The sequence below is a fragment of the Girardinichthys multiradiatus genome, chromosome 17 (assembly GCF_021462225.1).
Source record: "Girardinichthys multiradiatus isolate DD_20200921_A chromosome 17, DD_fGirMul_XY1, whole genome shotgun sequence".
NCBI classification, from domain to species: Eukaryota; Metazoa; Chordata; class Actinopteri; order Cyprinodontiformes; family Goodeidae; genus Girardinichthys; species Girardinichthys multiradiatus.
The window spans coordinates 24966423-24993805 of NC_061809.1; the positions used below are offsets into that span (position 1 = coordinate 24966423).

A 27383-nucleotide genomic window follows, 5' to 3' on the forward strand; every position below is an offset into this window, starting at 1 on the left:
TGAAGAAAGTCCATCACCATGTCAGAGGTAATCCAGTTTGATTGAAAAGCTACCGAGTGGCAGGGAATCAGGTGTGTGAATGAAATTTTTCCCTGAAAGCTGAAGGCTGTTGACAATGTGGAGGTGTTGTGGTCAACATGTCTTTTTGCTGTTGCATGGAGGACTGGGACAACAACTGTGAACTGGCAGATCAGGGTGGTGGTCCTAATATTTAAGGAAGTGGACCAGAGAGTGTTCCAACTAAATGAGCATCAAATCTCCCAACCTCCAAGGGAAAGTTTACTTTAGGGTGTTGGAAGAGAGGCTCTGATGCTTTGTCAGACCCTGGATTCAGAAGGAGCAGCACCTACTTTCCCCAAATGGGGGTGTCGCCATTTGTGGAAAAAGGAAGTGATGATGCATTGAATCCATCTAGTACAGGAAGTGACTCATCAAGGAACAATCCATCCATCCTGTGCCATCTTTAACGCTGTTCCCAACCATGCCGTTCGTCAGTATGAATAAATTGTATGTAGAGCTAATATTGTATAGTTACATTTGTGCATCACATATAATTTTCATATTTAATAAAAATGCTTTATTTTTGCATAAGAAATTAATTCTGTGATTGTGCTATTTCGGCTTTAACGCAGGCTTTTTCAACTCTATTGTATGGGAAGTAAATAAACCTGAATTACTGGGATGATTTCATCCAATAAAACTGCCATAGTTTGACTCGGGGTTAGCTAGCACCAACCTGATCCGTCTGTTTAAGGTCGTGTGATTAGTTAGGAGTTTTGTTTGTCGGTTCTACAACGTACTCTCTTGTGTGTTTTGAGTATCACACCAAGCCAAATTCCAGCAAATATTCATCACACTGCCAATAAACTGTTTGACCTTGGCTCGGCCACTCTAAATAACCTCTCTCTTTTTTCTTTTTTCTGGAGGCATTTAGAGGCAGACTTCCTGGTGTGGTATGGATCATTGACCTTCTGCATAACCCCTTGAGGATTGTTTGGTAAAGAGCAGAATTCATGGTTCCATCAATTACAGCAAGTTTTGCAACTTTTGACTGATAGAAGTAAATAACTGTTTCTTATCTGTTCTGAAAAATCTTTAGATCTGAGCATGACTTTTTTTTTATATTTTGGCCTACTTCATGCTGTTAGACTGGCTTAATTTAGGTAACTTCTGATGCTACAAGCCAGGGTTTGGTGTTTGACATTGAAGTCGGCTGTTTAAAACATGTAGTTAATCATATTTAATTCATGATTTAACAATGGGAGCAATTAGTTTTTCAGATACAACCAGATTGCTTTGGGCAGCCTTTTGCTATAAATTTAATCATCATTGAAAACTTCTTGTTTGTATGAACTCATGTTATCTTTGTACTATATTAAAATTTATTTCATCCAAACAATTAGGGTGTTACTAAAAGACAATTTTTAAGGGGCGAACCACTATATATTATGGATATTAATGAAATCAGAAATTGAGTCAAAACTTGGATACATGTAAAACCAAAATGATGAAAACTCTAGTGTGGTGTTTGGTTGGGTATATTTCTAAATTTTACAGACATTATTTTAGAGACTACAAAGTTAGCCTGTGATTTGTAGTTTAGCAGCTTTGCTATGAATAATTTTTCTACATTGTCCATCTTGCAGGAAGTATCTGACTTTGTTTTCCTTGGTACAACAGAAAAGGGTATCATTATCCTTCACCCTTACACCGACTACTGCTTCTCTATTATACCTGCTCACTCAGGACAATAAGTGCATCAGCAGGTAATTAATTGGCACGCTACTGTTATCAGCACAAACAGAGTCAGAAAACACTGACGGTCCAGGGAGGAAAATCTGTCATCCTCTCCTCTCTGTTACAGAGAGATGCCTAATCATCTGCACGTACACACACAGAGGACAGTCCATCCTCTGTTCTTCTGAAGTAACCATAACTCATCTCCTTTTCACCTTCTTTGCTCTTTCACATAAAGTCCCCTCTGTGGAGAAAATCTTCCCCATAAAGCTTGGTTTATTTTTAGCTGTGTCTTACTGAATGAAAAAGGAAAACCTCACTACTTTTTGGAGGCAGGTGAAGAACTTGATCACTGCAGGAGTTGGAACATAATGTATTTTGCTCCCAGGAGAATGACCCGGACACATTCCCTCAGAAGTGTGCATTTATTCATAAGCAATTTTTTATATTACTTCATGACTCATCCTTTATGCATACTTGTGTTGCTTCATCCTACCTCTTGTTTCAGAACAAAACCTGCTGGCAATCAGTACATCCTGGATGACTCTGTCACTCCAAAAAGAAATAAATGGAAGACAGTGGCTCAGGATGGCAAACTGCACTGCAGGCCTTGAGCCTGATGCCTCGTGCAGAATGATTTTACAGTCAGCCCTCCAATAAACTTTTTTCAGTCTGGTGACAGGTCCTAAAATGTCTGACTGCTGTGCTGAATCTGTTTTGTTGGCCTTTATAAAGCACCAGATAAACTTTACTTCAGATAATCTATTTTACCCTTTTCACAAGTACATAACTACAAGGGGGCAACATAAAACATTAAAGATGAGAGAAATAAAGCACTGTGGGGTAAAAGCAAAGAGGAGGTCAAGTGAGGTGTAAAAGGAAGTAGGAGCACTTACAATGTCAAAGGAGGCATTGTGGTGCATCTGATTTCTAAGACGGAAAAAGAACACCCGCCAAAGTTGTAAATCCAAATTTAAAAGTGGGTCGTCATGTAGCCTCTGAGTTGATTTGCACTTCTTACAGTTTGCATCAAATTCAAAGGCATGCACATTACTGAAAAATGTCTGAGCATGCTCCTTTAATGTTTTAAACCATAGAATGGAGAGAGAGGCTTTGCTTTTCAATTGCAGTTTTCCTCTACTAGTTAGCAAAACTCAAAGTTTAGTTTTTTTTGGTTGTTTTTTATTTTTATTTTTTTTCCAACATGTAACTTCAACATGCTCATCCTGAGTGTATGGTCCTTTCAGAGTCCGAGTTGCAACATCTAAGCCTAATTGACTGCGACATTAGTGACAGGCGACGAAAATAAAAACAGGGTAACGCTTGACTCTGCAGTGAGGAACATGTTTGAAGGAGTAACCCCTTTTCAAAGCACTTGCTTGAAGAGAACTCAGAAGCCACAACAGTAAAGTCCCAGCAAACTTAAAATGTAATGCATTGTGTAAACAAACAAAAAAAAATTGCAGAGCAGAATTTGTGAGATGCAAAGAGAGAAAGGCATAGCGTTAAAGGGTTTCCTTCTGTGCAATATATTTTTTATGCTTAAAATCTCCACTCAGTAGTTAGGTAAACATGTTGCATTTTAAAGGCCTCCCGGAGCACTGCAGTAAAAATCTCCCATCTCTGGTTATGCAGTAGTGATGGGCTAAACAGAGACCACCCCAACACATGCATGTTCAATGTTCATGTCCTGGTGTAGCTGGACCTTCTCCTTCAGACTGCCTCCACAACTGCAGCTCAAACTTAGGTCGACCTCTGTTCATGTTATAGAGATACTGCAGACTGTGATTATATGTCTTATAATATTCCTATTTTTTTAGCAACTATATTTCTGAACGCTACATTACTAGTAACCACACCCATTCCAATGATCTACCAGGTGTTACAAAGGGTTGGTCTCCAGCAACCTGATCCTTTTGGTTTCCTGTTGTAGCTTTTCAGATTAGAACCTCTCCAACTAACCAGGCATTAGTTTCAATGTTGTGTTTGGAAAGAGTGTAAGCCTTGTTTACAGGTTGGATGCACTGGCATTTAAATTGTTTTTAAAATAGTGAATATAAAAATATTAAACTTGCTAACTTTGTATGCCTGAAACATTACAAACCCCATTTAACTGTTTTTAGGCTAATCAATAAAGGAGAAGTGGAAAACTAATGACTTTGACTGTGTGTAGAATAATACGGATTCTAAACATGCAGTAGCTGATAAATTGTCATTTTTGCTGTTGGTAAATGCTGGGGATTGAGACATCCCTTTTTATTTTACTAAAATCAATTTCTGGCTTACAGCCTTGAGGACGGGAAAGAAAAGAGACAGAGACAAATGAGGCGAGCCTCCTGACTTCCAAAGGCTGTTGCATGGTTTCAGATCAGTAAATTTGACTTTGTAGCAGATGTTTTTGCAGGAATGTTTAATTTTTTTCTCAGACAAGCTGTGAAATTCAGGTATTCTGTGTGTTCACTATCAATGGCAACATAATATGATAGAAATATATGATTTTATTGTTATCTGGTATGTTAGATGTTGCGTGAGTAAGGAAAAACTCCATTAAGAAAATTATTGTATCAAGTGTGTTTAATTATATACTGTTTCTGCATGATGTTTCGTTATTAGTGGCAGTTGATAGGTGGTGCACTGTTGGAGGGAATCAGGCTTTATGGTTTATGGTTATCCTCTCTTTTAATCAATCTCATTTTATTAGGTTTTCTTAATGCAATCTATTTTTCAGAGTAGGTAATTATGTATATGTAATAATGTGTGGACTGTTTTGCATTGGTTCTTGAAATAAAATACCCAATACTTTAGAAAACATTGCTGATGTACTAGTACAGTGCCTTCCAAAAGTATTCAGTTGTGGAGGACCTAAAAACAGAGTTAGGTTATAAAGCGTTATCCCAGACTTTCAACATCTCTTAGAGCATTGCTAAATCAGTCATTTGAAAATAAAAGTGTGCAAACCTACCAAGCCATAGCCGTTCACCTTAACTGACAGCCTTATCCTGGAGCCTTTTAATCAGAGGTAAACAAGAGGCCCACTGGAGTTGCGAAAGACAGTTCAAATGGGAGAATCTCACTGTCGTGTAATCCATAAATCTTGCTTTTAAGTAAGAGCTGCATAAAGAAAGGCATTGTTGAAAGACATTTATAAGAATTTGGGTTCGTAGTGCTTTAGAGGTTAGAGTAGGGCCCACAGCAAACACATGGTAGAAGTGTGGCAAAAAAACTGCAGGTCACCTGTAACATACAGGGGTTGGACAATGAAACTGAAACACCTGTCATTTTAGTGTGGGAGGTTTCATGGCTAAATTGGACCAACCTGGTAGCCAGTCTTCATTGATTGCACATTGCACCAGTAAGAGTAGAGTGTGAAGGTTCAATTAGCAGGGTAAGTGCACAGTTCTGTTCAAAATATTGAAATGCACACAACATTATGGGTGACATACCAGAGTTCAAAAGAGGACAAATTGTTGGTGCACGTCTTGCTGGCGCATTTGTGACCAAGACAGCAAGTCTTTGTGATGTATCAAGAGCCACGGTATCCAGGGTAATGTCAGCATACCACCAAGAAGGACGAACCACATCCAACAGGATCAACTGTGGACGCAAGAGGAAGCTGTCTGAAAGGGATGTTCGGGTGCTAACCCGGATTGTATCCAAAAAACATAAAACCACGGCTGCCCAAATCACGGCAGAATTAAATGTGCACCTCAACTCTCCTGTTTCCACCAGAACTGTCCATCAGGAGCTCCACAGGGTCAATATACACGGCCGGGCTGCTATAGCCAAACCTTTGGTCACTCATGCCAATGCCAAATGTCAGTTTCAATGGTGCAAGGAGCACAAATCTTGGGCTGTGGACAATGTGAAACATGTATTGTTCTCTGATGAGTCCACCTTTACTGTTTTTCCCACATCTGGGAGAGTTACGGTGTGGAGAAGCCCCAAAGAAGCGTACCACCCAGACTGTTGCATGCCCAGAGTGAAGCATGGGGGTGGATCAGTGATGGTTTGGGCTGCCATATCATGGCATTCCCTTGGCCCAATACTTGTGCTAGATGGGCGCGTCACTGCCAAGGACTACCGAACCATTCTTGAGGACCATGTGCATCCAATGGTTCAAACATTGTATCCTCAAGGCGGTGCCGTGTATCAGGATGACAATGCAGCAATACACAGCAAGACTGGTGAAAGATTGGTTTGATGAACTTGAAAGTGAAGTTGAACATCTCCCATGGCCTGCACAGTCACCAGATCTAAATATTATTGAGCCACTTTGGGGTGTTTTGGAGGAGCGAGTCAGGAAACGTTTTCCTCCACCAGCATCACGTAGTGACCTGGCCACTATCCTGCAAGAAGAATGGCTTAAGATCCCTCTGACCACTGTGCAGGACTTGTATATGTCATTCCCAAGATGAATTGACGCTGTATTGGCCGCAAAAGGAGGCCCTACACCATACTAACAAATTATTATGGTCTAAAACCAGGTGTTTCAGTTTCATTGTCCAACCCCTGTACAATCTGCTCTGTGAAACATAGTGGTGGCAGCATCATGCTGTTGTAATGCTTTTTTATTCAGCAGAGACAAGAAGGATGATAGGGAGATTGATGGTGCAAAGTACAAGTCAGGCTTCAAAAATGAAGGAGTTAGACATTAGCATGTTAGAATGGCCCAGTTAAAGCCCAGACCCATATATAAACAAGAATATGTGGCAAGACTTGAAAATAGCTGTTAATAATTGTCTGGTCACGTCACTGAACTGATTGTCTGGTCACGTGTGTCATTGATCTTCTCAATCCTGCCATCACGCATTCCCTGGTGGAAACAGAGGCTGGGGACTCGGGGTTAGACTCTTTCATCACCCAGGCCGAAGTCACTGAGTTGGTTAAAAAGCTCCGCAGGGCTTCGGGGGTGGATGTGCTCTCCCCTGAGTACCTCAAGTCTCTGACTGTTGTAGGGCTGTCATAGTTGACACGCCTCTTCAACATTGCGTGGCGGTCGGGGACAGTGCCTCTGGACTGTCAGACTGGGGTGGTGGTCACCCTTCATAAAAAGGGTGTGTTCCAACTACAGGGGGATCACACTCCTCAGCCTCCCTGGTAAGGCCTACTTCAGGGTATTGGAGAGGAGAGTCTGGCCAATAGTCGAACCCCGGCTTCAGGAGGAGCAGTGTGGTTTTCGTCCCGGCTGTGGAACACTGGACCAGCTCTATACCCTCTACAGGGTACTTGAGGGTTCATGGGAGTTTGCCCAACCGGTCTACATGTGTTTTGTGGACCTGGAGAAAGCATTCGACTGTGTCCCTCGTGATGCCCTGTGGGGGGTGCTCCAGGAGTATGGAATTGGGGGCCCTTTACTAGGGGCCATCCGGTCTCTGTACAAGCGGAGCAGGAGTTTGGTCCATATTGCCGGTGCATGTTGGACTCCGGCAGGGCTGCCCTTTGTCAACGGTCCTGTTCATAACTTTTATGGAAAGGATTTCTAGGCGCAGCGGCGGTCTGGTTTGGGGACCAGAGGATTTCGTCTCTTCTTTTTGCAGGCCGCCTCTAGCCAAGACCTACAGCATGCGCTGGGGCGGTTCGCAGCCGAATGTGAAGCGGCTGGGATGAAGATCAGCTCCTCCAAGTCCGAGGCCATGGTTCTCGACCGGAAAGGGGTGGCTTGACCTCTTCAGGTTGGAGGGGAGGTTCTGCCTCAAGTGGAGGAGTTTAAGTATCTCGGGGTCTTGTTCATGAGTGAGGGAAGAATGGAGTGGGAGATCGACAGATGGATCTGTGCGGCTGCCGCAGTAATGGGGGCGCTGTGCCGGTCCATTGTGGTGAAGAGAGAGCTGAGCCGAAAAGCAAAGCTCTCAATTTACCGGTCGGTCTACGTTCCTACCCTCACCTATGGCCATGAACTTTGGGTCATGACCGAAAGAACGAGATCCCGGATACAAGCGGCTGAAATGAGCTTCCTCCGTAGGGTGGCCGGGTGCTCCCTTAGATGATGATGATGGTAGACGGATTGAACTTATATAGCGCTTTTCCAGTCATGCAAACCACTCAAAGCGATTTACACTAGAGCCACATTCACCCAATTGCACTCACTAACTAAGATCGGTAGGCAACTTGAGGTTAAATGCCTTGCCCAGGGGCACATTGACATGTGGCAGGAGGAAGCTGGAATTGAACCCACAACCTTCTGATTGTAGGACAACTACTCTTCCTACTGAGCCACAGTCGCCTTAGAGATAGGGTGAGGAGCTCGGCCTTCCAGGATGGGCTCGGAGTAGAGCCGCTGCTCCTCCACATCGAGAGGAGTCAGTTGAGGTGGCTCGGGCATCTATACCAGATGCCTCCTGGACGCCTTCCTCTGGAGGTGTTCCAGGCACGTCCCACCGGGAGGAGACCCAGGGGACGGCCCAGGACACGCTGGAGGGACTATGTCTCTCGGCAGGCCTGAGAACGCTTTGGGCTCCCCCCCCGGAGGAGCTGGAGGAGGTGGGGAGAGGGATGTGTGGGTGTCTCTGCTGAGTCTGCTGCCCCCGCGACCCGGTCCCTGATAAAGCGGAAGACGATGAGTACGAGGTTCACTACTTTATAGAGTAATTTGCAATGTTACTTAAGTTAATAAACACAGATTATTTCTGAAAGTCCTGCTCTAATTCTCCAAACAATTATCATTTTAGGGTTATTTTTACTTCTGTCAAACAGGCACTAGTGTCACAGAAAGTGAATCCCCTGAAATTCAGCACTACATAATGAGTTTATAATTTTGCCTGTTTCGTACTAAAGGGGAGCTCACCACAATGCCACATTGCCAAAATAAGTTTTGCTGCTTTATATATTCACCTAACCCCTTTTCTTGCATTAAGATGGGATGATGCAAATGAGTATTCCTGCACTGCCAACTTGTCTCTTGCAGCTTCAGTACTTAATTTGAACTTCTTATTACCACACTAAACAGAAACATCAGAGCCCACCTCAAAAGGATGCTTTGAAATCTTGTTGTGGCTGCAGCCCCACTTCTGAATTTCTCATCAGCATTTCTTCTCAACAGTCTGAGGTAAAAAGCACTCTAACAGATTCTGATTCTGCCCTGAAACACTCCCAGTAAAAAGAATGAAAGCTCACCTGCAATAGCCAAAGTTATTTTTTTGTTTTGTTTTTTTTGTTGTTTTTTTTTCAGATCATTTTGAATCAGCAAGGGAGCTGTTTCTCAGGGCACTCTTTTCGGACCCCATGGTTTCCTTTCTATGCCCTGCGTTTTAAGCAGTGACAGCTTCTGTCAGTGCATTTTTAATCATGAGCTTCTTATCCAGATCTGCTTTAATTATTTATCATGTTTGCTCAAAGAGATGCTTTACTGCAATGATGCTAGATACCTTTCTAACTTGTGAGTTAATGCTTTGCCCAAAGATTATTTGTTCCAGTCCAACTCTCTCAATATTTACTTCAATAAAACTGGATTTAGAAGCTAAAGTTTTTGCTATAAAGGAAAAGCCAGTGAGAAAAATGTGAAACAAGTTAAGAACAGTACCTGAAGTAATGAAAATATATACAATAAATGAGTGGGTGTACAGTCAGAGACATCTATTATCTTAAAATTTAATTTCAGTCATGCATTTTCATTATGGCAATATATGCTGGAAAAGATAGGAGAAGACACATTTGAAAGCAAGAAAGTACACCAGAGAGAGGTATGTTGAGAGTGTGGGTATAATTAAAGCTAAACCATTCTCCTTAACTTTCACTGAGAAGCTTCTTCTCAACCAAAAATGTATGTGGCCTAGGGATGAACATGCATACACCTAAACTACACTGCTCAAAAAAATAAGGGGAACACTTAAACAACACGATATAACTCCAAGTAAATCAAACTTCTGTGAAATCAAACTGTCCACTTAGGAAGCAACACTGATTAACAATCAATTTCACATGCTGTTGTGAAAATGGAAAAGACATCAAGGGGAAATCTTTGGTGATTAGCAAGACTCACTCAATAAAGGAGTGGTTCTGCAGGTGGGGACCACAGACCACTTCTCAGTACCTATGCTTTCTGGTTGATGTTTTGGTCACTTTTGAATGTTGGTGGTGCTTTCACACTCGTGGTAGCATGAGACGGACTCTACAACCCACACAAGTGGCTCAGGTAGTGCAGCTCATCCAGGATGGCACATCAATGTGAACTGTAGCAAGGTTTGCTGTGTCTGTCAGCGTAGTGTCCAGAGCCTGGAGGAGCTACCAGGAGACAGGCCAGTACACCAGGAGACGTGGAGGAGGCCGTCTCCTGGAGGAGCCTCATTTTGACTTGTTTTAAGGACATTACATAAAAGTTGGATCAGCCTGTAGTTTGTTTTTCCACTTTAATTTTGTGTGTGACTCCAAATCCAGGCCTCCATTGGTTGATCAATTTGATTTCCATTGATGATTTTTGTGTGATTTTGTTGTCAGCACATTCAACTTTGTACAGAACAAAGTATTCAATGAGAATATTTCATTCATTCAGATCTAGGATTCAGTGTTATTTGAGTGTTCCCTTTATTTTTTTGAGCAGTGTATGTTCTTCTTAGCTGTTAAAAATCAGGATTTTTTTTCTCTTAACTCATTAACAAAAATATCTTTACATTCATAGCAAAAGACTGATCCATTCATCCTTCCCTCTTAAGACAGGTCCAGGATCGCACCATTTTGGGGGCATATTAATGCCACTTTATTAGGTACACCTGTTAAATTGCTTAACACAAATAAATCAGCCAATTACATGAAAATAGCTCAATGCATTTAGGGATCTAGATGTATTGAGGACAGCTTGCTCAAGTTAAAACTGGAAGAAAAGGAATTTAAATTGCTGTACTGTGACCAAATGCTGAAAAGTTCAAGGGGATTGGGATACTTTGTGAGGCACTGCATGGCCACAGGGTCCGCAACCCTGTCCAATGACAATGTATAAAGGAGAAAACGTTACTGGTCCTAATCTTGTGATGTTCTCTAAGTTCTTAAAGGTAAAAATGGAATAGGAGAATAGAGCTGAGAGGCTTCTAGCTGAATCACTTTTCTCCAAACCCTGACTGACACCATCACTGTTTAACAGAAAGAAACCAACAGCAGATCAAAGAAAGCTCATGAGGCTGTCTGTGTTTCTATATAAAAACATGCCCCCTGAATAAAAGAGGATCCTGAGAGCACGGGGACACATTTTATGGCAATGAAATGCTCAGGATCTGTGAATTCACCATAACGTTTCAGCATGGGTTGTAACAGCTATCCTTGGAAATGTCTTACAGACATATCTGCTATAAACATGTTTCCAAACTTCATTCCTATTCAACAAGAATACAATTCATTCTGTTTAAATGCTCATTGGAGACTTTAACTCTGCATGTGATCACTGTTCACATTGGAGTTTCAAAGTACCTGCTAAGACTCAACAACGTTGAATTTTCCTAGCCTGAGATTGGCGCGATAAAACTATGTAGTATACTGTTTTTTAGGGTTGGCTATGTCACTTTTAGTGTGTAACCAGCTATAAGTGTGTATGGCTCATACAGCAGAAACCAGATATTTACATACACTGTATAAAACCTTCTTTTCCTCATGGTCTGTCTCTAAATATAGAATAAACAATTCCCTGTTTGAGGTCATTTTTATTGATGTTTTAAGGTTCTCAAAATAGTGAAAATGTCAAACTATTTATGTTGAGAGGAAAAATGTAAAAATGACTCTTTCAAGGTATAAATATCACGAATGCATGTGTAGCTTCTCTCCGGGTCCTCCGGATTCCTCCCACAGTCCAAAAACATGACAGGTTAATTGGTCTCTCAATTGTCTTTAGGTGTGCCTGGTTGTGTTTCCCTGTGATGGACTGGCAACTTGTCCAGGGTTGTACCCTTGTATCCTCCTCGCCCGTAGACCACTGGAAATAGGCACCAGCTCCCCGTGACCCTGTACAGAAGAAGCAGATGGAGGAATCGGTCTGTCTTTTTTTTTTTTTAAACTTCATTATCATCAAACCTACTTTGGATTGATAGCAGAAAAACAATGTAATAATTGGATTGTTTTATTGTCTGCATTTCCAGGTTGTACCCCGTAGATTAGAGCATTCTGGTTATTTACTGTTAAATTTACTTTATAAACATAGTAAGGTCAGTGTTATTTTTCTGTTATCAAGGTATTATTAATGTTTAGATTTCAACATGATATAGCCTGCAGGTATTAGTAAAATATTTAGCTTATTTCTGCTTTCACATGCATCCATGTCTGCTTACAAGTCCTGGAGGTATACTTCAGCTAAAATCCTTATAATTAAACCAATGTACCACTCGGGAAGCAGCATTCTTAGCAATTAAACAGCTTTTGGGATTTGGTTGTGTTTTTAATGTTAGAAAATCAATTTAATTTCTCGGCAAAATGCTAATGTTGTCATTTCTTGTGTTTTAATTGCTTTCCATAAATACTTCCCTTTGACTCACCGATTTATAAGACACAACAGTTTAACAGTATAATGGAAATGTGATGCATGTTTGCAGTGACAGCCTCCAGGCAGCTGCTTTACTCTGACTCAGTGATTGTTCTGGCTTAAAGACAGCAGTTATATTCTCAGTGCTGCAACATTCTTCCCTGCAACAGAGAAGGATAAAACATGCTGCTCACATTGACGAGACTGCAGATATACAGGCTTGGTCCACAAACCTAGTCCTTCTGGAAAGGTACGCATGCCCAGAACTCCTCCACCTGACCCTACTGGTCCAGATCTACCAACCAAGCTCGTCCCAATACCTGATCCTCTGACATGTGGTCAAGGTAAGGATTAAGGAAGGAACTTCTTTGGATGAGCAAGTTTTAGGCCAACTGCATTGGTGTTACACTCTGAGGATGAACACATTGTCAAGTATATAAATATAAATATGTCACATTTTACAGGTATTTATGAATGTGTTTAATTGGGATTTTATATGATCAACACAAAGTAGTTGTTGAATATAAAGTGGAAGGGAAATTATTTCAGCATTTTCTGCTAATTGGAGTCTGCTCTACATATATGTTTTGGTGCGATTACAACTTCAAGGATTTTATTGTATGCCTCTACCAACTTTTAACATAAAGAACTGAAGTAGGTCTACATGAAGAGAGTTTACTTACCACTGTCCCTGATAAAGAAAAGCCTCCCTACAGCATTATGTTACCATTGCAATGTTTCACTATGGCGGGTTGATGTCTTTATTGTGATCTCTAGTGCCGACCTAAGAGTTTAATTCTGGTCTAGTCTGATCCAAACACCTTAATCTGCTTGCTGTGTCCCCTACACAGCTTTTGGCAAACTTCAAACATGACAAATTGTGGAAAATTTCAAGGTGTGTGAATTATTTTGCAAAAAAATTGTTTCAGATGTTTTCTAAACTCAAAACAAAGTGTATGATAGAATATGCAGCTTGCCAATGCATTTACTGACAGATCAAAGCAGGTTTTTTCACTTCTGATGTATTTAAAGACTACATAAAAACTCAGATTTGCCAATCACAACTGAGAGCCAATAGACATTTTAACTAATTTAAACAACTTTGGGTCATAAATTGGGTCTAAAGAACTTTTAACACCCTCTAGTTACATAAGACAAGAACCCAAGTTGATGTAAAAGTAGAAATCCCTAAAAGGTACCGCTTAGGTTTAAAATAAACTTTAAATCTACTAGTCAGCAGTAGCAGTTATTAGCCTTGTTGCAGTCTTGAACCATTTGGAGCCCACACTAAGCTTATAAATGGTATTCACAACATCTGATGGTAGCTTTTCATAATGCATGCTGTTTCTTTTTTCTACCTGTGTACATCCACTTCTGTGGTTACGCTACAAATAAGTTGTTTATTGTTTTATTAAAAGTAAATTAAACCTAAGATTTTCTATCTGCACATTTAGAAATTTACAACATCTGTGGACTTTCCAAATAAACGGTCTAATTCAAGACTTGTTTGTTGGAAGAAGAAACAAAGAAGATAAGGAAGTAATGAGAAAAAGATCAGTGGCAGATTTTCTACAGCAGGGGTCACTGTTGAACTAACGCAGTCGGTTAGATGGCCACAATCTTTTTCCCTCATTTTCCTTTTACTGTCAAAAAAAAGTTTGCATTACAGGGATGTAAAAATGACCAGGTTTTAATATCTAGATCATGCAAAATTGTCTCATCTTACCAAAGAGGAGAGAGTGATATTCATTGCAAGTTGCATGTAACCCTTAGATTGAGATCAGTAATTAAAATTTGGGGTGAATATGCTCAGCGGGATATTGCCATAAAACAACATACAGTTGCATGCTCTGTTACCTTGTAAAACATTGAGAGATAAAAGAAGAATAAAAAAAATGCATTGCTTAAATAAGACAAGTTGGGTTTTTTTTGGTTTTTTTGGGGGTTTTTTTGTGTGGACTGAGCACAAGCTCTGATTAAAGCTTAAAATCTAATTTATGTAAAGGAGATAGCCTTCAGGTAAATCCTGAAAGATTTTCATTCTGCATAGCAATGCAGTATTGTTTAACTTTTTAATGCCATTTAAATAAAGGTTGGCATGTGAAGCAGTTTATTTTACTTTTTGTAATATCCATCTATTCATCTCTAGACAGAACTGCTGGTAAATGCCGCTGTAGAAGTAAGCATGAAGACGTGTGGCTGCCCCACTTTTTCCACATTTTGTCATGTTACAGCAATAAAATTAATTGTATTTTATTCAGGTTTTATGCAATAGACCAACACAAGACAGTACAGCATTGTGAACTGGATGGAAAATAACTCTTGGATTTTAAAGGTTTTTTTGAAATATACAAATCTGAAAAGTGTGATATTCATTTGTATACAACATCTACTATGATTCCCCTAAATACAATCAGCACAACCTACTGCATTTAGGATTCACAAAACTACTAAATGGAGTCCACCTAAGTGCAACCTAATATCAGTATAAATCCAACTGTTTTATGAAGGCCTCAGAGGTTTATTAGAAAACATTAGAGAACATCATGAAGACCAAGGAACACTGCAGAGAGGGCAGTGAGAACGTTGTGGAGAACGTTAAAGCAGGTTAAGGTTATAAAACAATATCCCAAGATTTTAGTATCCCTCAATCCCTCAGTGCTGTTCAATCCATTTTATGAAGTTTAAAGTAATGTGGCACAACTGCAAACCTACCAAGATCTGTCTGTCTGCCTAAAATGGCCAGCAGGGTAAGGAGTTAGCCTCCCAGATATGCATGGAGAAGCTGCAGAGATGCACTTCATAAATCACCATAATGGAGGATTGGCAAGAAGAAGGCCATTGTTAAAAGAAAGTTATGAGAAGTCCCATTTGCAATTTGCCACAAGCTATGTAGGGGACAAAACAAACATGTGGAAGAAGGTGCTCTGGTCACAGTGGAGACCAAAACTAAACGTTCTGACCTACATCCTAAACGCTGTGTGATGGAAAACAGATGCACATAACACTGAACAAATCATCCTCTGAAACATGATGGAGGCTGCATCATGCTCTGGGACTCCTTTTCACACAGGGCAATTCTTGAAGAAAACTTGTTAGAGGACGTAAAGTGTCAGGCAGACGTTCACTTTGCAGCACAACCCCACCGACCCCAAATATACAGTCGGAGCTGCAAAGGTTTAGATCAATATGTGTTAAAAATGGCCCAGTCAAAGTCCACACTTAATCAAAACATCAGAATATCCTTTATTGTCATTCCCACAAGCACAGCAAAATTGAGGAAAAAAAGCTATCTGGTCAGTGCATGAGCAATGAATAATTTATGTAAAATAGATAAATAGAAGCAAAGAAAACCCACGTACACACAGTCATACTGATTGCATCTTAACATTCTGGCTGTATTGAGTTTAGCTTTTGCTGTTTTTGAATCTCCTTGTCCTTGCTTTAATTGATCTGTGGTGTCTGCCTGATGGTAACAGTTCAAACAGAACCTGACTTGAATGATAAGTGTCCTTTATGATGTTATGGGTTTTTTGGAGATAGATGCTGTTCAGACGCTCTTCATCCAACCTGACTGAGAAGAATGGGCGGACATTTCCGTCTCTAGATGTTCAAGCTGAAATCCCAACAACATATATTAAGGTTTGTACTTTTAATGTGATTAAATGTGAACAAGACTAGCCTTATAGCTTGTTGTTTAATAAAAAGAACAAACACACCCAAATGTGTTCAATAGTAATAAAAATAACTTAACACATTTACAGAGAAGCATTATTTTCACAGTTTATTCAAAGCTCCATGTCAATGAGAGGAAAAAAAAAGTGAACAGTGAGTTTTACTCACAAAAAGGATCTGCATTGTTTTTCAGCCTTACCTTTTAAATCTCACCCAATGAAGAGATATTTTCAAGATGAGGAGACACTACACGATCGCTTCCTCATAAATCAGGCGGCCCTTTATTCATTTTCTTTGGCAGTGATGTAACAGTTACTCCTCACTACACGAGAGGAGGGATCTTTAAGGAACCCCTGATCAATGAAGGTCTTTAAACAGTGCTTTGTGACTGGAATAACGAAAAGGCTGCTGGGGAAAGCTCAACTTGGGGTCACCAAGTCATTCATTGGAAGGCTCTCTGAGTCAGATAGCCACAGGCAAAAAACGAAATCTTTAAGCGAAAACCCCTGGACAAATAGGGCTCTGGCTTGTTCTGTTACAAGGTATGAATATTAATTACAAAGGCCTCTAAGGCCCCACCAAACCTCTCCGACTGCTCTGTGGGCATTTTCAGTATTTGAGAATCAACTTGGCCTCTCGCTTTCAGAAGAGATGCTTCTGTTTGCTTTCAGCACTGTTGCCTGCAGGTGAAAAGTGACCCCTGCAAAAACTCTTTATGCTTCATGTTTCATCAGCTGGAAAGACATTTCGAGGTCTTCTGTCTGCGTCACGAAGTACAACCCTCAACTCCGGCCACTTCCTGGGATAGATGCAATCAACCGTTTTCTGGACTGTTTATTATTTTATCACATTAAAAGCAACTTTGGATTAAGCTCCACAAAAAACTGTACTGTGAAATCTTTTTGTTTTGAGTTTGTCCTAAGATGTAGGGGATGGGATTGTGGTCCAAGGTGACTTGTGGAAGATCTCTTACACATCCTGGTGGTTCCTTTTAGGCTGGATTGCCACAATTTCTAGTTAGAAGGACCCCCAACACAGGCAAACATGTATGCTGTATGAGTAGATGATAAAATGTGTTTAATGACAAAAAACTGAAACTTATAAAATCAAAGAGAAGGAAAACCCATGAGGCAGGGGGAACCATAAGTGTACAGCAGAAGAAGCCAACAAGAAACTGCAGAAAACTAACAACATGAAAATAAATAAAAACCAAAAGGCGATAAAGAACTAAGCAACAGGAATAACGGGGAAACAGGAACCAAACACAGAGCTACAAAAAACACATCAGAGTAAATACATGTTGTGGGTCACAAGTCCAGTAACTAAACCAAACAATGAACAATGAATAAAATGCCTAAATGTGACAAAATCAAAACCACAAAACACAAAGTCACATTTTTTGAGGTGAGGCTGTGTTGAACTCACTTGGCGATTTCATCTGGTGTAAATTCGGATTAGTCGGACCCAGAGGATAAAGGTAATGGCTTCTCCAAAATGGGTCCTAACCAATGCTTTTTAAAATGATTCCAATTTCCAAAACCCAGACGTTGTGGTTGTTGCAAACACTATTTTATAAACGTCTAAACTGATGTCACTTTTACATCGGGTATTTATTTACACAAAAGCCAATGACTATTCACTCAGGAAATGGAGCTACTGAGAACCCACAGATGCTCAGGGAGAATCTGCAGACTCCACACATAGGGGCACTACCTTCTCGCTGCAAGGCCACACTGTAAACCTGCTGTGTAGCCAGCTCCAAAACAGAGAAAACTAAAAAGCTGGGTGATGTTAGTTCATACTGTATTGATGATAAAGCTGATAAAATAACATAACAATCACATCAACTTGGTTTGAGTTCTTTCTTGGGCATCCTTAAATTCAGTTTGGGAAAAAAAGGGAGAAGCTATCCTTTTAAAGTTTATTTTAAGTGGTTGTTTTCAGATGAAATCTTTGCGTGTCAGTTGGCCTAACAAGTGACCTGGGATACAATACAAACAATAATACTAGAAATAAACTGAAACAGTCTTAACAAAAGACATCTAACAGAACTTTAAAAGGGTTCAAAAAATGATTGTCTTGTTTTCAGCTTTTGCTTACATGTAGCATAAAATAAACAGTGCAGTGTGGAGTAACAGTCAATGTTAAGAAAACGTTTTATTAAGACTAAATGCACATTGATGACAGAATAAGCATAGGAAGGTAATTTGGTGTGAACTTGGTATGCAGCTACCTGTACATGAGTGACTTCAGTGTGGAAGATTCTGCAGAACCTGCATAGTTATGAAAAATACTGAGTGGGTACCCTTGCAGGACTTTCAGTGAAGAAGACATGATTAAAAAAAAAAATATTCCATAAATTCAAAAGATGCATTTTTGGTTTTTTTTTCTTCTTCATAATCGTGCAAAACATTAACAGGTCTTCATCCCTATTTGCCAGTGGCAGAACAATAAGGAAACTTTAATCTCGGTATTAACAAGAATTTAGTCAGAAGGTTATTACTGCTCAAGGTCAATGTAAGGATGTGTGCATCATAAATTATGCTTTAAAACCTGAAAATTGACTTTGCCTAATGTCCACCTCCCTCCTGATTGTGTCCTGCCCCTGAAAGGAAGATGTTGCAAGCAATAAGGAGTCTCAGTTGCAGGTGGTCTGGAGAGGGCAGCCGATTGTCCCCTACTATGCTCTGTAGACAATAGGGGTCCTATGGATTTAACCTCTGGAACTGTGTGAATATATCAACAAGTGCAGTTAGATGAATCAGGTATACAAAACACAAAACCTGTGTCTGCATGGTCAGTCTAGCTTTTATCTTCTGATGACATGTTTACGCAGCTACGTATGTAGAGACCACGTGTCATTTACAAGTTGCCGTAGTATCAGTATCAAAGACTAAAATATCCCCAAGCCCTGCAGAGACCATTCACACTTGGGCTTATTTTAATATTGTGGTGCAGCTGTGATTCAGTGTAAAGGGAGCCCATTATATTGTTTTCTTCACATTTTGTTGCACACTTATTCTAAACTAGATTGAAGTATTTTTTTCTTTCTTAAAGATCTACACAGGGTATCCATCATTGTATCCACATTGTAAATATGTATATTCTGTAATGCAAAAACAAAACCAAAGAGCAAAGTGTGCCGGAGTCAAATTCCTTGTTTGTATGTATGAACTTGGCAATAAAGCTGATTCTGATAAAGACTTAAAAGAAACCTTTTACAACGATTTCAAAAAATGTATTCCAGAATATTTTTTGATCCAATTTTTCATAAATATTTATGGCATGCTGTGGTTAATAATTTGCATTTGGCAGCAATTACAGCTTTTTTGGTATGTTTCTACAAGCTTGATACAGCTTGGCCTTTTGACATTGCAGATCCTCTGAAACTCAGTCAGGATGGATGGGCAGCATCTTTTTTTCTTTTTAGAGACATTCAATTGGGTTTTAGTTTTGGCTGTAGCTGGGCCGCTCAAGGACATTCACAGACTGGTTCTGAAGCCTTATCTTAGCTCTATGGTTTAAGTCATTTTCATCTTGGACAATGAATCTATGTCCTAGTCTGAGTTCCAGATCACTTAGAATTACTCTGTTTGGCTGCTGTCATCTGAACCTCTACAGAAGCCACAAAACCCAGGATCTGCCGCAGAAAATCATCCCCCCAGCATGATGCTGCCACCACCATGGCACGTAACATTACACATACACAACAAAAGTTCCATTGTGGTTTCATCAGACCAGAGAATTGAGTTTTTCTGCTCTAAAAGTCTCTGAGGTGTTTTTTTGGCTAAATTTAATAGGGCTGCTATGTGGCTTTCAGTGGAGTGATTACCATCGGCCACTTGACCACCAAGGCCTGATTTTTGCAGAGCATTAGCAATGGTTGAGCTTCTGGATGGTTCACTTATCTCCACATGAGGAGACTGGAGCTCTATCAATAATACCATTGGATTTTTGGTCACCTCTCTGATCAAGGCCCTTCTTCACTTGGAGTATCCTCTTGTTCCAAACGTCTCCCATTTCTACATAATGGAAACCACATCAATTTCCAGGATGTTCAATGAAAATTCAGTTTTTGCATCCCTCACAAGTCTCAGAGATCACAGATAATTAATTTAACTTTGCTTTGTTTCTGCTCTGATTTGCTATTGTGTATATATATAGAAAAGTTGTGTTGGATTTTAATATTTTATTGACCAGTAAGTCATGACTGAGCATTGGAGATGTGGTAGAAGGCTTTTTTTGCAGGATGTCTCTTGTTTTCATATTATCTCACTTGGCGGAGTTCACAGCTTCTCTCCACTTCTTTGCCAGTGGCGACTCAGAGACGTTGATCTCACTGTTGGAGATCGTGCTGCACATCTCTTGGCACCACTTCTTTATCTGTGAGGGTCAAGCACCAGGACAGTGAGTGTGTTGGGCCAAGTCTGTGCTGAGCTGCGACATTGAGCAGCTGGTAGCTGAATAAACGGGTCAGATGGAAGCAGTTTGAATAAGACTAACCGGCCCACACCAATGGCTCAGAAAGAACAACTTTCCATTCGGCCATTTAATCTTGCATATGAGGCGTGAAAGTGTAAAACAAGCAGCCAAATAGCCAAAAAATGACTCTGCCGGAGCTGGAATGGCATCAATCACTCAAAAAGAGTGAATATTACTTTTTCACTGGCAGTGAGAGCCATCATCAGGCAATTTCTCTTTATTCCAGACCAGGTTTAATTATTTTTGAAAGAGGTCTGTCATAACTATTACATTATGTAGTGGAGAGATGTTGCACTGCCAGGAGCAGCATCACAGACTGAGCCAAAGAACTTCCATCTGGTCGTGTAGATATGATTGACTGATTACTTAAAATGTGAAATACTAATGAAAAACAATGGAAGCTGTTTTCTGAACACTGTGATTAAGGGAGGAATTAAAAAATAGTTGTTTATTGCGAGACCTACTCTCATCAAGCCTAAGTTATTGCCTCATTGTGGCCCACCCGTCCCATCTCACAGAGCTTAATCCAGTCTTTTTCATTCTCTGAGCTGTCACTGTTTTGTTTTTCTCCTCCCCAACACTTATTCTGCCAGACGCAGAGCATTCCTCTCCTTGTTTAAACACTGCCTCCTGAATTCCTGCCCTTGGTTAAATACTCCCATTTTCATTTGTGCTTCCGTTCTCTTTTTCTGGATTTTCTCTCCCTCAACATTTGAGTTAATAGGAGGCACACATGTTGGCATATTTTAAGGCAAAGCCTCAGGTACACTGATTTCATGACATCATGGCATCAAAGAAATCAGTACATCCTTAGGTGCAATTTCAAAATGCTTGACAGCTCCACGTTTATTGTTAAGTTTTATTCAAGTATGAACAGCATGGGAATGTCCAGCCATTTTAGGAAGAAGACTCTGTGTCCCAACAACGGATTTTGATCAGAACAAAAGCAAAACATCTTGTGAAAATGCTGGGTGAAGCTATTAAGGTTGTCTCTATCCACCGTGAAATGAGTCCGGTACTGACTGAAAGGCCACTCAGAGAGGAAGAAGCCGTGACTTAAAAGCTACATAAAAGAGACAGATTACAATTTGCCAAATGCACTCAAAATTAGTCTGGATACATCTCCTATAGACTGAAGAAACCAAAAATGAAGTCTGTGGTCATAATGACTTCCTACATTTGGAAGAAGCTCACAAGCTTTAGAACAAAATTCCGACTGTGAAGTGCAACGGTGGCAGCGTCACTTTGTGGGCTTCTTTTTGAGCAAGACTCCTGCACTTCACAAAATAGTTTTGGAGTGGCCAACTCACAGCCCTGATCTCAGTCCCATAGAAAATTTGCCAACAGAGCTGAAAAGGTATATGCGAACAAAGCGGCTTACAAACCTGATCCAGTTCCACCAGTTTGGTCAGGATGAATGGACCAAATTTCCAACAAACTACTGTGAGAAGCTTGTGGAAGAATACTAAAAAAATATTTACCCCAAATCATGTAGTTTTGAAGGCAATTCCATCAAATGCTAAGGGACTGTGTGTAAACTTCTGACTTTAAAGACTGTAATAAAAAAACAACTTCTAATTAATCATTTGGTGAGTAAAATAATCCAAACTGACCTAAAACCGAATGTATGTTTATCATAAATGTACAACTCCTTGTTTTCTAACTTCTGTAATTGTTTTTGCATAAACTGAGTCAGCTTCATACTTCTGGATGGTTCTAAATCTTTTTCTACACATTATGGATTTAAAAACAGGTCTTCATCTGTTTGAGACTCATGGTGATTCTCATCACCTCTCCATGTTTTTGTCTTGCACCTCTATTTTTTATCAAGCTGTGATCAAACATATATGGCATGATAAGTTATTGGGCTATGTCATATCTTGTGATATTAGTTATGCCTAGAAGATTCTGGATGCAGTCTTGCTTGTGAAGGAAACCTGGAGGATTTCTTAGCACATATTTTGCCTGCATTTGATTTATCACGTTCAGGAAGTGCATTATTTTCCAGTAGCTGACCATCTGATTGGGCTACTTGAGGTCAATCTTCCACTGGGTCTTCCATAAAATCTAGCTCCAATTAGGTTTGGCCATTTTGATTCTAGAAACTCGTATGGGGTCATATTATATATATTATATAGACTTCAGAAATATGTATATATTTAGCAATGCATTTCTTTACATCCCACACCAACAGCACATCAAGCAGATGAACAGGGTATAACTGCATGGGAAGCAGGAAGAGGTGGAGGACTGGTTACATAACTGTGAAAAGCTACTGGATGTTGAAAAAAAATCAGGGCAGTAAACACAATGCTTGTAAAAGAAAAAAACGCTACACAGCAAAGCCAAAGCTTACTGCAGCCTTTTAATTTATCACTCCCAGTATAGATTTGTAAAAATATAGTCTTTGCTAAAAGCAGGAAAAAGAAAACCTGGTGACCTGTTGCTCCCCAAGGGTCTTAGATTTGTTCTAGTGGGGAATTACATGCTGTGGGTCAGCCCATTTTAGCGTGAGAGCACATTTACACATCTGATATAATAAATCATCTGCAGCATGATCACTACATTAGTCCTCGTCCTCCTCCCCCTAGAGCTGATCCATCATGGTATTATTTATTTATTAATATTATACTGAATTTATGAGGATGAGGATTTTTTGAATTGTTACTGGTGGTAGTAGTGTTCAACTCAGTCACCTAATATTAATTTCTGGAAGCAATCAATTAGTGGGAAAACAATGGATCCAGCCTGAATATATGCATATAAAAACAATGAATTAGAATATGCATTCTGATGGGGCTCGTTTGTCAGAATAAAAGTACCATTTGAAAAATATATATATGCCCATTTAACTTAAATATGGGCCTGAGTAGTCGTTGAGAAGCCGTGTACAACCACAACAGCCTGGGACCTCCTCTTAATGCTGGTCACGAGCTTGGTCACAGACTGCTGTGGGATTGCATCCCGTTCTTCAATAACATTTGTCGCAAGTTCACCATTGTGGATGTTTTGGTCACTCTGGGATGAACATCACACCCAATCTGATCCAACAAGTGTTCAGTAGAGTTGAGGTCAGTCCTGCAGGCATTCATGGTGACAAGTTTTGTTTTTATAGTGAGGAAGACATCACCCCACACCATCACACTGCCCCCACCCAGCAATGTTTGGCTGTGACAGGGAGGATTTGGCAAGCTTTTCATGAGAGCAACACACAAATGCATTTCTCTTACATATGTGGCACAATTTAATTTTAAACGGATTATTCAACAGTATATGATTTATTGACAAGAACCCAAACGGCCTGTGACCAAACACAAACTTAGCTTTGTACTAAATTTATTTTACCAACTTAAAAAATCGTGGAAAATCTGAAAAAAAAAAAAAGATTTTTTGTTGTTGCTGCATGGAAATGCTATTTGATCCACCACAGGCTTAATTCCCACTTTTTCCCTGTATTTTCTATAAGCTGGATGTGGGGAAACCCTCGCCTTTCTCCTCCTCCTCCTCCTCATTCTCCTCCTCAAGCCTTCACATCCGGGTTAGTTGTGTTGGTTGGAGCTTGATGCTGCATTCAAGTGTTCAATGTAAATTTGTACTTTTGTAGTTTTAAAGTTATAATAGTCTATTTTTTATATTATTGATCACATAAAAGGTCTTTAACTCTTCAGTCTAACCTACATTTAACGCAGCATGTGTTTTATAGATAAAGAAACAGACTAATGTTCAAGGCTAGTGGAAATTCGCGGACCACTCATGTAACTTCTTGCACTAGTTTCATTTTAGATGTAAAATAAATCCTTTTTAGAAATAATTGTACTACGAAGCCTGCAAAAACAATATTTCATCTGCTAATCTGGTTTATTTGCTAGATATTCTGTTAGTGTTCGGTGATAGTATCATCTCCGAGCTTTAAGGGTGGCAGTGAACGTATCACAAGTTGGGCAGCTCTCAGTTATCCAAAAGGCAGACTGATGATCCAGCTGCTGAACGCTGACATGGATACAACTGCGCCTTTCCACTGAAATGGGACGCAATCCAGCGTGAACTGTGACACCGTGGGGACACAAACAGCGACTACAAACTTTTTTTGTTGCCTTGCACGGCTGCGCTCATGTAAACTCGCCATGTCTAAGAGCCTGAAGAAGAGGAAGAACCACTGGACCAACAAAGTCCATGAGAGTATCCTTTGCAGGAATGAGGAGGGGGAGCTGGGGCTGGAGCTGAAGGGCGGCGCGGAGCACGGCCAGTTCCCGGTCATCGGTGAGCTTCTCCCGGGCAGAGCCGTGTGCCACAGCGGTAAACTCTTCCAGGAGGACTTGGTGCTGGAAGTCAACGACACTCCGGTGGCTGGGCTGACCACCAGGGATGTCCACGCCGTGGTCAAGCACAGCAAAGACCCCGTCAGACTCAAGTGTGTCAAGCAAGGTGAGGGTTTTTTCCGGCTTTCGCTGCAACTTTAGGATGTCTTTTTTTTTTTTTTTTTTTCCCCTTGACATCGCTCCTATTGTTCCCCAAAACTGTTAGACTTTGTCGTTTTGTATCATCGCACTAAAGAAAACGATTTCCTCCACACAGCCGCTCACCCAAAGGCTGTTTTGAATGTTTGTTGTCGTGTTTTGGCGCTTAGAAGCGACATTGTGTAGTTTGGCTTTAAGGGGGTGTGTTACAATTGTAGCAACTAGAAAAGACAGATTTCTGAAGTGCGCATACATCAAAGAAGAATGTAAATATACAAGAAACGCGAACTTGTAACAACGGCGTGACGTAGGCTGCGTCACAGTAGATGATGTGTTTACACAAATAAGAAACTTTTTCCTTGCTTTTTGTTTTGCTTTTCTTTCCCTGTGCGTAACTGGGGGCGGGTTGTTCCAAGGGACGTAAAATTTGGCCAGGTTGTGTATTTAAGGGTGAATTTATAGTTCTCGTCTTTGGTTTATCTTAAAGTCGTTAATAACGGAGCAAACTGTGTTTCTTCTGCGCATTTTGTGCCATTGACTACACTTTTATAACTTTACAATTGCAAATTGATTTTTTTCTTTTTATTCCCAGAATTTTAAATGTTATTGTCTTCCACTTTGTGAAGATATTTATTGCCCATATTTGCATTAAATACATACTAAATCATGCAGTAGGGATGTTGTTGGAAAATATTGCATGACAATATCAGTTAAGGTAAATCCAAATTTTCCTGATGACTCTTTCTCATTTTTGGTTTGATTAAATTAGCATCTTTGGTTTCTATTGCTTCGAGACTTCATCTAACAGGCTGAGAATAAGTATTACCATTAATATTACACATACTGACATAGCAATGGATACGTCTTTGTGATGTGGATTAAACAAGGTGTCCATATTAACATGAAGCCATCACAGTTGCTGCAGATCGATGATGGTTTCTCCAACACATCCCAGTGAAGCTCTATTGGATTGAGATATGGTGATTCTGGAGGTCATTGGAGTACACTGAACTCACTGTGGTGTTCAGAAAACCAGTTAGAGATGCATTATCCAGCTGTAAGTAGCCATCAGGAGATGGGAACACTGTAGTCATAAGCAGTTGGTTGGCCAAATTTTGACCCTCCGATTGTTGCAATTGAAATCCAGACACATCGCATCTATTATTGTCTAGTTTTGGTGAGCATTTGTGACTTGAGTCAGCTTCTTGTTCATAGTCACATTAGATTCATAGTTTCTGAAATATGCCTGTTAGCAACAAACATGGCATGTTAAGTCACTTAAATCCCTGCCGTTTCCCCCATTCTGCCACTGAGTTTGAACTCTTGATCTTCTCGAACATAAAACTAATTCTTTTTTTTTTTGTTAAAAGTTTAACAGTCATCTAGAAATATCAATGTATACTTAAAAGTATACATAATTAAAAGTAAATTCAGTACAATAGTGTAAACCATACTGGTTTACAAAAAGGCATTGTGAATGGCCAAAATTCCTTTTTAGATAATACTGCAAATATTAAGTTATTTTGCTTTTATAGTGACATTTTTATCTGGTTTTGTATAAACATTAATTAGCAAAGCAATGTTTATGTTTCAGAAGAATTGTCTTTTTTCATATGTGAGCAATATTGTTGTTCATGGACTAATTTTTACTATTTTCCTATAATGTATGGCCTTACGAGGTACCTAAGTTACCAGTTTTCAGGGAGACAAGATTTTATGTGCCATCTGCTGAAAGGTCACCTTCCAGCTTTTTTCCACCACAAAACAAATATAAGGGATCAGATACAGATAAAATGAATCCCTCGGCTTCCTGTGTCGATTACGATATTAGCTTAGAGATGCACCACAAATCCACTTTAAGCACACAAACATGCTGCAAGCATACTTGCAGACGTAAAAATTTTATGTTGCCCTCGAATCGAACTTAAAGTAAGAAAGGACAAAGTGAAGAGAGACACGGGGTTGGTGTATTACTAGGAAAAAAGCAATGCTGTGATCTAAACTAGATGGCCATCCAGAAACTTAGTTTACGGTTACTTCATTCAGTCTTATTAAAAACAACAAGATTTGTCGTCAGAGGAGTTTAGGAGCATGCTGTAAATACCACTGCTGCTCCAAATGCATCAAGTGATTTGTTTACATTAGCATGGGTCGGTCAAATAATTAATCAAAATTAGAATGAAGTCTGTAAACATAATGATACCAGTGAAAATGAATTTCTCTGCTAATCACAGTCAGAGCTCTCATCACACATAACCAAAATAACTACAAATGACAGCATACCACTCTGGGTCACCAGGGGTCGGCTGCTCAGTCAGCTCAAACTTACTGGTTTGAAGAAAACATAATTAACCTCCTCCTAATCACTCCCCCATCTCCTTGTTGCTTACTTTTTAGAAGAAAAACTATTCTGCTTCCTTGTGCGCAGGTGAGCTATCTTCTTCATGCTATGCCGCCCCCTGGTGGCAACCATAGGCAAGTTTTCGGCTGCTTCTGTTTCCCTGTCATTTATCTTCAAAACCAGTAAATTAACTGTTTAACTAGTGTTACATACAAACATTACTCTTGGGTCAAAAAATCACAAAATATTGAAA

General features: G+C 40.0%; 1 protein-coding gene and 1 long non-coding RNA gene across 10 annotated transcripts in view; both read left to right on the top strand.

Annotated features, from left to right (window-relative positions):
• LOC124883277 overlaps window positions 1-16739 on the top strand; it is a 40754-nt gene extending 24015 nt beyond the window's left edge. Inside the window, exons 2-6 of one of the 3 annotated variants that reach the window (XR_007042142.1) lie at window positions 927-997; window positions 11552-11690; window positions 12346-12519; window positions 15715-15817; window positions 16585-16739. This is a non-coding gene — a long non-coding RNA (uncharacterized LOC124883277). The remainder of the gene's footprint in view (window positions 1-926; window positions 998-11551; window positions 11691-12345; window positions 12520-15714; window positions 15818-16584) is intronic. The other 2 variants (XR_007042140.1, XR_007042141.1) reach the window with 2 other exon arrangements.
• Window positions 16740-22861: 6122 nt separating this feature from the next.
• magi2a (membrane associated guanylate kinase, WW and PDZ domain containing 2a) overlaps window positions 22862-27383 on the top strand; it is a 305513-nt gene continuing 300991 nt past the window's right edge. For 2 of the 7 annotated variants that reach the window (XM_047389220.1, XM_047389221.1), the window contains exon 1: window positions 22863-24757. In XM_047389220.1, the coding sequence (XP_047245176.1) occupies window positions 24457-24757 (301 nt within the window). In that variant the 5' untranslated portion in view covers window positions 22863-24456. Of the gene's footprint in view, window positions 24758-27383 lie in introns of all 7 variants that reach the window. The other 5 variants (XM_047389214.1, XM_047389217.1, XM_047389222.1 and 2 more) reach the window with 4 other exon arrangements.